The sequence below is a fragment of the Schistocerca nitens genome, chromosome 1, assembly GCF_023898315.1.
Source record: "Schistocerca nitens isolate TAMUIC-IGC-003100 chromosome 1, iqSchNite1.1, whole genome shotgun sequence".
NCBI classification, from domain to species: Eukaryota; Metazoa; Arthropoda; class Insecta; order Orthoptera; family Acrididae; genus Schistocerca; species Schistocerca nitens.
Genome location: NC_064614.1, coordinates 760,002,343 through 760,014,805, shown reverse-complemented (window position 1 = coordinate 760,014,805; position 12,463 = coordinate 760,002,343). Strand labels below are relative to the sequence as shown.

At 37.9% G+C, this 12,463-nt stretch overlaps 1 protein-coding gene across 1 annotated transcript in view; it reads right to left on the bottom strand.

The window, feature by feature from the left end:
- Positions 1-12,463, bottom strand: part of LOC126260985 (ubiquitin-conjugating enzyme E2 S) — an 81,989-nt gene that overhangs the window by 18,362 nt on the left and 51,164 nt on the right. The window contains exons 2-4 of the mRNA XM_049958500.1: positions 8,825-8,972; positions 1,989-2,179; positions 1,747-1,875 (exon numbers count right to left, since the gene is read on the bottom strand). Coding sequence (XP_049814457.1) covers positions 1,747-1,875; positions 1,989-2,179; positions 8,825-8,972 — 468 coding nt within the window. The remainder of the gene's footprint in view (positions 1-1,746; positions 1,876-1,988; positions 2,180-8,824; positions 8,973-12,463) is intronic.

Here is a 12,463-nt window from a genome sequence, read left to right as displayed (position 1 = left end):
AATTTAGGTCGAATGAATGACGATACAGCTACAGTAGTTTGGTTCAAGTCGTAAGCTTAGCAGTTAAGCTTTACCAGGTAGCCATTGCTATGCGTCAGGCGCTCCGCCCGTATTTATACGGGTACTCTTCCTTTTTCACGTGCTTCGTCTGGTTTGAATCTATTGCTTATTTTGCTTCGATCTGATAAGTGCCGTTTTCTTTGTTATAGGTGTTTACGTCACTCTAAGCTGAAAATGCATTACTGTACTGTGTCATGCATTGTTTGTCGCATTCTGATAGTGCGTGTTTACGGACTGTCGCCGCTCGCGGCATGGCTTGCTTTTGTGCGCGCTACTGCCGCTAACAATAAAAAAAAGAGAGAGGAATTGTCTCATTAGCGAAACAATGGCAAGAGACTGCTATTTGTTGTTACTTACACTGCTGTTTCTTTGATAATGATCAACAAGAACTAAATAATAGACTGCGTATGATAGGACATGTTCTGAACGAGAGTTTAGCAAAAATTTTTCTCCGTTTGAAAATCTTTGCGGCCGCTTCTTTAGTACATCAAATTCTGAACAGAAATTAGAGTCATCTTAGATTTGAAAATCTAGTCAGTTGCCAAGCCAAAGGAGGTTACCGTAGATAAAACAAGCAGTATGAATAATTATTAAAATTCTTGTTTAAAATAATGTAATTTCCTTCTGAGCACCAAATTCTGGCTTTCGCAACCAACGGAAGGAGAGGGAAAGACGAAAGTATGTGGGTTTTAAGGGAGAGGGTAAGGAGTCATTCCAATCCCGGGAGCGGAAAGACTTACCTTAGGGGGAAAAAAGGACAGGTATACTCTTGCGCGCGCGCACACACATATCCATCTGCTCATACACAGACACAAGCAGACATTTGTAAAGGCAAAGAGTTTGGGCCATATATATGTATATTGTACAACGAGGTAACTGGAAAACGCCTCAAAACATCACAGTTTATGACAACTATCTGTGCAGGTCTCGCAGACAGCAGAGATCTCTTAACCACAACTTGGTACATTGGGACTCTCCAGACTATCAACATTTTCTGGAAAAGAAGACAAATAGGCAAGAAACAGAAGCAAAAACTATGTGTAGTGTGTTCTCCGAGAGGCAAAAAGCTTACTGGGAAAGTGTGGCACAAAGACACAAGCTACCAGTGTAGTGAATGCAAAGTGGCATTGTGCAAACTACCGTGTTTCAAAATTGCAAACTACTGTGTTTCAAAATTTATCATACAAAGACCAAAATTGCATCTTAAAATAAAGCCAAAGGAGGTTACCGTAGATAAAACAAGGAGTATGAATAATTATTAAAATTCTTGTTTAAAATAATGTAGTTTCCTTCTGAGCATTAAGTGTATATATCCTTGATGAATTTTTCCTCTTAATTGAAAGTTTCATGAAAGCAAATATTATTAAAAAGACAGAAGTATTATACATAGCTTCAAACTAGAAAGTTCAGGCTTTTCAGTAAGGATAATGTCATTACCATGACAAAAACCATTTATGAGTTGTAGTAAATTAAAATACGCTAAAAACAGCTAGGCCTTGTGGTAGAGCTTCATGAGCTATGGCTCAGGACCCAAAGTGTTAAAAACACATTTATAAACTGAGCCCATAACCAGCATGTCCTGCACACAAAGATAGTAAACAAAAGATTTGCTTCTGTAAGCAAACCAGACTCTTAGCTGTTATGAAAAATAAGAAGATTATATTTCCATTATAAAATTGTTCTTACCAAAGCATGAATTTCAGTCATCATTTTTGCTCTCTGGGAGTAACATTCATATTGTTCAAGCAGCAATTTCCCTGCTTCTTCATTAAGTGCAGATTCTGCATTTGGCACAATAAGCAAGCATTTCACTGTCTGTAAGACAATAACAATGAAATAACAAAATTATATCACATGCATAACACTATTTAATGCAATCTGTAATTCTAGTGACTAATATAACAATTTTTTGACAAAGTGGTAGTTACCAATAATATGTGCTTTATTCCAAGGTCTGGCTTCCAGTCCTTCTTCAATGTATTCACACATATTTCTCCATTTTTCGCAACATTTGGATGAAATATCTTTGTGAGAAAGAAAGCCTTTGGCGGTGCTTGTGGGAAATCTTTCCCAAGAGCAAGCTTCACACGGAACACACCACCAGCATATGGTGTACCAGCTGCAAGATTTAAAAATAAAAAAATCACTGCTGTTTCAACCATACTAGATTGCTGACTAGCAGTACAGGTGAAGTGAAATGGATTTCTGGGCTTCATCAGTGCAAGAAGTGTTATCTCAAATATGTTTGTGAGAACTTAAAACATCCTACTCAAACATTTATTGGTGACAAAGTTGATGAAGGAAGTGAACATTAGCTCTGTACCACACTAATGGGATCAAAAAGTGTTCCAGATTTTAAAGCGTAATAGATTTAACCTGTCTCGTCTACTTTATTTCTGCCTCAATAACTGGGTTTACCAGCACCACCTTTCTTTGAAATAGGAATTACTACATTCAGGGAAAGAAAGAAAAAAGACAGAGCACAAAGAAATTTCTGAATAAGATATAAATGAGTAAATGTGATGCTTATGTACAGACAACAAATTATTACAATATCAGAAAAAATGGACAATTTATTCAAGAGAAAGAGCTTCACAAGTTGGCCTTTATGCAAGCATTGCTGTTGGATATCCTCCTGAGGCGTGTTGTGCGCGAATTCTGTCTAGTTGGCGCCGTAAGTCATCAAAAGCCCAAGCTGGTTAAAGGGCCCTGCCCATAATGCTCAAAACATTCTCAATTGGGGAAGAGATCTGGTGATCTTGCTGGTCGAGATAGTGTCTGGCAAGCTCAAAGACACGCAGTAAAAACTCGCACCACATGCGGATGGGCATTATCATGATGAAATGTAAGCCCAGGATGGATTGCCATGAAGAGCAACGAAATGGGACACAGAATATCATTGGCATATTACTGTGTTGTAAAGGTGCCACAGATGACAAACAAAGAGGTCCTGCTATAAAACAAAATGGCTGTCGGGCTGTACGGTTGGTACCCCATCGCTGTCCGGGCCTTTTTCAGACACATTTGAAATTCCACTGACTGGAGTCCAACTGTCTTCAGTGATGAGTCCTGTTTCGAACTGAGCCCCAATGACCAGTGAAGACATGTCTGGAGATGCCTCGAACAGCAGTGGGATACCAACCTGACTGTCACTAGCCATACAGCCCAACAACCAGGAGAGATGGTCTGGGGTGCCATTGCATTTCATACCAGGACCCCTTTGGTTGTCATATGTGGCATCCTTACATCACAGTGGTCTGTTGACAATATTCTACAACCAGTTTTGTTGCTCTTAGTGGCAAGCCACCCTGGCCTTACATTTCAGCAACATAATGCCCACCCACATACAGCGAGAGTTTCTACTGCTTGTCTTCATGCTTGTAAAACCCTATCTTGGTCAGAAAGGTCACCAGATCTCTCTCCACTTCAGAATGTTTGGAACATATGGACAAGGCCCTCCAACCAGCTCAGGATTTTTATGATTTAAATCATCAATTGTACAGAATCTGGCATGACATCCCGCATGAGGACATCAATAACTATCAGTCAATGCCCAGCCGAATAACTGCTCGCATTAGGGCACGCATTACTGACTTGCTCAATTTGTGAAGCTCTTTCTCTTGAATAAATCATCCAATTTTTCTGATACTGTAATCATTTGTATCTGCACATGAACATCGTATCTTCCTATTTCAATCCAATTTAGATAATTCCTTTGTAGCACTTTTTTTTCTCCTTAGAGTGTATATCTTGCATAAAAGATGGAACTGTTTTGTCATGACTGCCTCTCTCAAGAATCTCAATAATTTTGAAGGAATGAGGTTTACTCCAGCAGTCCTGTTTAAGTCTTTCAGAGCTTTGTCAGATTCTTGTTGCAGCATTGTCTCTTCTATCTAATTTTCAATCACTTCCTCTTCTCTTTTTATAATATGTCTTTAAATCTTTTTCCATTATATGCAGCCTCTATGTAGTCTTTCTGATTTTCTGCCTTCCTTTCTTTACTTCACACTGGGTTTTCATCTGAGCTATTACTATTCATGTAGATGAATATTTTTTTTTACGTCTCTAACTTTCCTACACACTCCATCTATCCCTTCCCAAAGTCATGCAGGCTTTTACAGTCTTGCATTTCTCATCTCATTCCTGCTTTGCCAGTTTCACTATCATATCTCTAAAGGCTACCCAATTGTCTTCTACTGTGCTCCTACCTCTGTTTCACATGAACCATTGCCTGATGCTCTCTTTTAAATTCTTAAGAACCTCTGGTTGTTTCAACTTTATGCCCCATTTCCTTAATTTCCTGCCTTTCTGCAATATCTTCACTTTTAATCTGCAGTTTGTAACCAATAAATAATGTCCAGAGTTTACATCTGCCCCTGGAAATGTTTTCAATTTAAAATATGTTTTCGAAATTGTTTTTCCATTATGTAATCTATTTCAGGCACTTGGGTGCTTCCAAGATTCTTACATGTAAACAACTTTCATCATTTTTAAACCAAGTATTAACAATGACTAAAATGGGCTCTGTGCAAATTTCCACCAGAGGTCTCTTTAATTCCTCTACTTCCTCCATGTCTATGAATATTCCTTCTTGTCCTTTTTGTACTACTGAATTCCCATCTCATCACAACTACATTTTCATCTCCCTTAAGTCTTTGAATAATTTGTTCTATATCGTCATACATTCTTCAAATCTCATCTGTGGAGCTAGTAGAAATATTAACTTCTACTACTGTGGTGGATGTGGCTTTGTGTCTATCTTGGCTACTATAATGTGCTCACTACGCTGTTCATAGCAGCTCACCCTCATCCCTATTTCCTTGTTCAATATTAGGCCTACTCCTAAATTACCTGTATTTGATTTTGTGTTGATGACCCTGTTCTGACCTGTTCTTCCTACCATCACACAGTACCAATTAGTACTCCCTTTTTTAAAATTATCTAACCTACCTACCAGATTAAGGGATGTAACATTCCACCCACAGAATACCAGTTTTGTTTTGCCTGATGACAATGTCCTCCTGAGTAGTCCCCTCTCTGATATTCAAATGGAAGAATATTTTATCTCCCAAGTATTTTACGCAGGTGGATGCCATAATCATTAAACCATACAGTAAAGTTTCGTGTCCTCGGGAATTATAATGTCTGTAGCTTCCCCTTGCTTTCCGCCATTTATAGTACAAATCTTGCCTGGCCATACTGGTTAATGTCAATGCCAGATAAGCCAGGCACTGACATTGGCAGCCCTATCTCCTGGAAAATGCTGTTGCTGCTGCTCCTCTTCAGTAACCACATGTTTGTCTGTTGTCTTCTCTAATTCACCTCCACTGTGGTTGAACCTATGGCATGGCTATATGACTATCTCTATCATACAGGAACACAAGACCGCTCCACCTAGAAAGGACCAAAGGGGCAGGGAGGGGAGGGCAGGGGGACAATGGTTTTGTGCAACCCCAATCATTATGTATCTTTATGCTAAATCTATATTTTTGTTTGTTCACTGACACACACCTTTTCCTATAAAATCATTTCATTCTACATTCAATACTTAGGTATTTTTTATTTCTAACTAAAAAAAAAAACGATTTTATCTGTTTCCATACCTTCCAATATTATGAAAAGGATGGATTGCTACTCACCATATAGAGGAGATGTTGAGTAATAGACACGTACAGCAAAAAGATTGCTACAGATGTGAGCTATCGACTAAAAGGATTTCTTCTAAACAGAAAAAGCGCGTGCGTGCGGGCACACACACACACACACACACACACACACACACACACACACACAACCTCTAGCCACTGAGGGTAGTCAAGACAATGCCCGTGTGCGAATGTTTTGCTTGCGTGAATGAATGTGCATTTTCTAGTTTAGAAGTCCTTTTGGCCGAAAGTTCACAACCACAGCAGTCTTTATCAGGCCTGTCTATGACTCAACATCTGCTCTATATGGTGAATAGCAATCAATCCTTTTCATAATAGATTACAAATTCAGAATTAATATTTTCCAACCCTGAGTTTCCATTGTTTGTTTCCACACCTAGTGTGCTTCTGCTTCAGTGTTATTGATAGCCATACCATAGTTGCAACCACAATGGAGGGTATCTGAGAAGAGATCAGACTAAGCTGTGGATCTTTAAGAGAGGCAGCCAAGCTTTTCAGTAACTGCAGAGGCAACAGTCTGAATATCTGACTGAACTGGTCTTATAACATTAGTCAATAAGATTTTCCTATGTTGGTACTGCAAACAGCTGAAAGCAAGGGGAAACTACAGCCGTTATTTTTACTGAGAGTATGCAGCTTACTGTATGGTTTAATGATGATGGAATCCTCTTGGGTAAAACAGTCCCTCACTTGGATCTTTGGGAGGGGATTACTCAGGAGGATGTTACTGGAAAAACTGGCTTTCTACAGATCAGAGTACGCAAAATTCAAAGCCTTAAAGGGTATATGTATTAGAGAATTTAAAAAGAGAGATGGATAGGTTGAAGTTAAATATAGTGAGAATTAGTGAACTGTGAAGGCACAAAGAACATAACTTCTGGTCAGGTCAATACAGGGTTATTCACACAAAATCAAATAGTAGTAATGCAGGATTAGTTCTAACAATGAATAAGAAAATAGGAATGTGGATAAGCTAAACAAATTATTGTAGCCAAGATAGAAATATAGTCAACATCCACCACAGTAGAAGTAGTTTATATGCCTGCAGGCTCTACAGATGAAGAGATGTAAACAATGCCTGGCGAGTGAAAGAAATGACTGATAGTTACGAGGGATAAAAATTTGATTGTGACAGGGGACTGGAATTCAACAGTAGGAAAAGGAAGAGAAGAAAAAATAGTGGGACAACATGGACAGGGAGGAACAAATGAAAGGGGTAGCCAGCTGACAGAATTTTGCATAGAGTATAATTTAATGCTTAATTGATAGCACTTCATTCCACAGTCATGGAAGAAAACAGAATATATACACAGTAAATAAACTTTAAGACAATATTAGTCAAACAGAAGAGGAAGTAAATGAAGATTAGATGAGATAGGTATGATATTGCAAGAAGAATTTCACAATGTACTTTAAGACCTAAGTAGAAACAAGGCCCCTGCAAGACCCTCAGAATGACAGATCCTACACGAAACAATTCCACCTGTTGTGCAAAATACCTGAATTATTTGCAGAAGAATGGCAAAGCTTGTAAAGGTTGACCTCAGGGACAATCAGGTTTGGATTCTGAACAAATATATGACACGCGAGGAAATATTGGCCATATAACTTAACTTAGAAGATAAAGGTAAACCTATGTTTATAACATTTGTAGATTTAGACAAAGCTTTTGACAATACTGGCTGGGCAGCACTCTTTCAAATTTTGAAGATTATGGTGATAAAATAGCACCTTGAAAACAGTTTCCAAGACGTACATCAGCAAAACAAGGATAATGGCAGGTAGCCAAATTGAATCAGGCCATACTGAGAGAATCTAATTAGGAAATTGTAGACTAAAGGTTGAAGAACTTTTTGTCATTTAGGAAACATAACAACATATGATGGTCAAAGCAGAAAACATATAAAATGCAATCCAGCAATAGCAAGAAAACCATTTCTGATAAAGTACAATTTTTTAAAATGGAATATAAATTTAAATGTTAGTAAGCTTTTTTTTAGAAGGTACTTGTATGGATCACGGCTCACATCTCCACTTCCAATACATGCCACATGCATCCACCCAGCACATAATAGTCTTGTCCGTCACAGGCAATTCTACGCTGTCAGAAGTAGGGAAACACGTGAAAGCAGAAATGTCAAATATCAAGTCTGCTGTAACTTTAGCATAGCTCCTTATGTGAACATGAACACAAACCAGTTGTCCATACAAGTAAATGGCCACCAGCTAACTTAGTTCTTTCCCAAAGTTGACAATATGGTTAATGATGACTGTCTTTCAAAGGCAGCTTTACTATCCATATTATCTAGATGTCCCCTCAATTTAACTTCACTCACTGCGTAGGTGAGAATTGCCCATAGAAGACATCTTTCAATTCTCTAACCCTAATGCCTAACTTCCCCAATACTTTAGTTTGACCAAACACACTTATATTCAAGGTCCGTCTCTCTCTCTCCCTCTTTCTCTCTCCCTCCCCCCGCCCCCCCTCTCAGTTCTGTATTACTCCCCCCCACTCACCCCCTTCCACGCAATTTCCACTGCATGAAGGTTGGGCTCGCCAGTACCACATTCCTATCACGTACTCCTCACTGATTCTACAACTGCAGCCAACATCCTATTTTTTCCTTGACCCCTCCCATCTTATTTGTTCCTCTCAGCTGACACAACCCCTTGCCCCAGTTGGGCTGCAGCAATAGGACAGAATGTGAGTTCATGTTTTAATCTATTAACTCCATAAATGCACATTGTCTTTATCTTGTTCACGTGCCAGTTGACCATTCAATCTCACAACTACAAATATATCATAAGTGGTTCCCTTTACTCATTTCACTTCTAGTTTTGCAAGTTTCATTTTTAGTGTCTATTCCAAAAATTTATTAGACTGTCTAGCATGTAAAATCTTAAAAGAACGATACAGTGAAAAACTTATAACATACTATTTCCAAAAATCATTTTCCTACAAATTCACTAATAACACATTCTCTTTAGCCTCCATGTGATCATCTGGTTCTGTAATATATTTTTTGCTAGACATAATATTACCTTATGTACCTACAAACAAATCATAACATCATTGCTTTTAAGTGTTAGTATCATACCTGGGCCTTCAATGTATGCTTGAATGTCAGTTACATCTTCATCATTAATATTAACTCTTATTCCTTCTGGAGGGTCATTAGCTAAATCATGAATCTCCTTGGCAACACGTCTTATTATCTGTGGTGATAAATTCTCCACATTTGACATCTGAAACAGCAATTACATACTTTTTGTATAAGTGTGCAAAAGTGTGAGCACGCACTAAAATGTAAACAAAAGAGGTTTGCTGGAAATAAAAGGCCAATAGATTACAAAATAGTAAAACAAACAACATTTGAACAAGTTGAATTACATACAAGAAATAAAGATCTTTAAGAAAAAGGACGACACCAGACTACTGAGTCATTAAGTATGGATCTGTTTCAATGGATTATATGTCACCTAACTACATTTATGAATAACAGTACCACAAAAATAACTCTTACTGACTTCAGTGTACCTTCATTCCAAATTACATTTTTCAAACAAAATACTGTACCTTCCAATTCAGACCTCCATGTTTAGTGACAGTGACAATACTAGCACCCATTTATTTAACTTTTTTGTTTGTGTGAAGTTCCAATGAGAGTGAGCTCATCAGAAACGAAGCTTTAAGTTAGTTTTGACAATAGAGAAAGAAACCAACCTCATTATTGTAAAACAACCTACCCAGGTAGATATATGTTGACTAGTATCAAACATTACCTTATGCTGAACACAGAACTATTAAAACTATTAATTTAGCACAGTACCAGTCACTGTGATAGGGTACAGTCACCATAACAGGGCAATAAAACACAAATATACAAAAATACTCCTAAAAGCATGTTATTAAAATTTATAAATTGCTTCAAGTTGAATGACACTTGTAGCCCTCTACCACAAGAAGGCTACAAATTGTATCTTTAACAGGGTTGTGTGTAGTGTAATTATGTTGGTGCATGAGAAATAATGTGCTGTAATTGAGTTTCAAATTCAAAGAGTTCGCCCACACACAGAGCAAGTCTCCTTCAGAATAACAATGCCACACCACACCCAAGTGCTGTGACATCTGCAACAATATGATGCCTTAGGTTACTATCATTGATCATCTTCCATACAATCTTGAATTGGCCCCATCCGACTTTCATCTGTTTCCAAAACTTAAACAACACCTTTGAGGACTTCACTTCGATAGTGACGAAGCAGAAGTGAGGTCGTGGCTCCATCAGGAAAGTTAAATATTCTACAGTGACAGAAACAACAAAGTGGTCTCTTGCTGGGAAAAAGGGTTCATTGACAGGGTGATTATGTTGATAAATAAACATGCAGACATGATGAATAAAGATTTAAAATGTTAATGGCATTTGTTTCCAGTCTAAACTTGTAATATCTTAGGGTAACTCATTTACAATTACAAGCAATATGGTTCTAGTTACAAAATAATGTTCAATTGATAGGCTGCATACGAAGCTGTAGTTTATATTATGAACTTTCAATTTCTTTATAGCCTCCATTCAAAACATGACCTAAATATTAATGAAAATATTTTATGTTTTGGCATCACATGCAACGTTTTGTCAGAATGTTATACAGAAGTGGAACTGTCCATATTATAAAGCACTGATTTCTTGCATGAATGCACTGTCTCAGAACAATACTGTTTCAGAAATTCTTTTCAGACTTCAGGTCACACCAATAGGCTTTTGACTGAGCACTTCTCAGACACTGTTATGCAGTTACTGCTGGTTACTGAGGTTTACTACAGTACAGCCATGCAATCTGCTGTGGACCTCGTATCTGGTTCATTATGGCCTAAATGGTAGTTATTAGTTTACATTTGACATGGTAAGTCATTACAGCTTATGGAGGTCGAAGTGCTCGATAGTGCTGGAAGCCAAAGATGACTTTACTGAACTGCAATTTTTTTGCTACAATCAAACTGTTTGAGAAAGACAAAAACAATCAGCTTGAAGTAAAGCATAGTAGTATTATGGTATTGCATAAAATTTATCACATGACAATACACATGAACTACAAAATAATGTTCCTCTTACAGGTAAGATATAGTAATTCTTTTCCATAAATTACTGCTACACAAATAAGAGGGCCTTTTTTCTCTTTTTCAACCTCCAATTTTAGTATAGAAGCAACATGAGCGGCAGAAAGTGGACACGCACTGTAGGCTACTGCGCAACTCTCGCTCGACACACTCCACCATTGCCGAGCTCAAGGCATCAGCCTGTGTTGCACTACAGCCACGTAAACGTGGCTGCCATCATTGTTGCTCTCACCAAGTGTGAATTACGAAGTGTAATTTGGTTTCTGTAAGCATAAGGGAATAGTGCAACAGAAATTCATCAGAGAATGAGCCGAGTGTACAGTGATAACTTCATGACTAATGGTTTTGTGCTTGAATGGTGCCGAAAGTTTAAAGATGGCGAAATGACGTGCATGATGAATAGGGCCAAGGACGCAAGTCTGTCGTTACAGCCGACCTTGTTTAACGAGTTGATATAATGGTTAGAGAAAATTGTAGGTACACCATAACTGCTTTTTCTATTGAAATTCCAGAAGTTTCAAGGTCTGACATACACTCTATTGTTATTGAACATTTAGGCTATAAAAAACTTTGTGCTCATTGGGTTCCAAAAATGTTGACGGATGCACATAAAAGTCACCAAATAGCGTCAGTTTTGAATTTCCTTGACCGTTATCACGACGAAGGAGAGAACTTTTTGAAATCAATTGTTACTGAAGATGAACCTTAGATCCAAATTCACCAAACTGAAACAAAATGACAAACACGACAATGGATGCATCCAAATTCACCAAACAAACCAAAAAAATTCAAATAAACGTTCCAACAACAGAAAGGTTATGGCTACTGTGTTTTGGGACCAAAAAGGTGTGTTGTTTGTAGAGTTTATGCAGCCCGGAACCACTATCAATGCAGCTACTTATTGTTAAACTTTACGATGTCTGCGGAGAGCCATTCAAAACAAAGAGGAACGCTGACTTCAGGAATTGTGTTGATCCATGACAATGTTCGTCCACACACTGCTGGCACAACCCAAAGGCTCCTTGAACAATTGCAATGGGACATTCTTGATCATATGCCGTACAGTCCTGACCTGGCCCCCAGCGACTTCCACATTTTCCCTGAACTGAAGACGTGGCTAGGAGGGCAGCACTTTAAAATCAACAAAGATCTTCAAAACAACATCACTGTTCATTTGAAATTGTTGGTGGTAACATTTTTTGAAGAGGGTATTGCAAAGCTTGTCCACAGGTACGATAAATGTCTCAATCTTTTTGGTGATTAAGTTGAAAAGTAACCATAAGTGTACAAAACTTTTGGTAATAAAATAATAGTTTTCTAGGAACTTGCCTTTTATTTATAGCCAATTGGATTTTTTTTAAATCCCTCGTATTATTCATTCAAACAAATGTTTAAATGATTTACTTTCCAATACAGTGTTTCTCCCAGGCACTGTAGGATTGTCAAAGTTTTATTGTCAGTAATGGAACGAGTCACCTACATACACACAATGCTACTTTGAATTATCTTATGGATTATTACTTATTTCTAAGTTTTTATATTGAAAGTGGAACCTGCTGATAGTACTGGATGGCAAAGGAAACGGTCATGTCCTTTTTAAAGAAACTATCTTGGTACT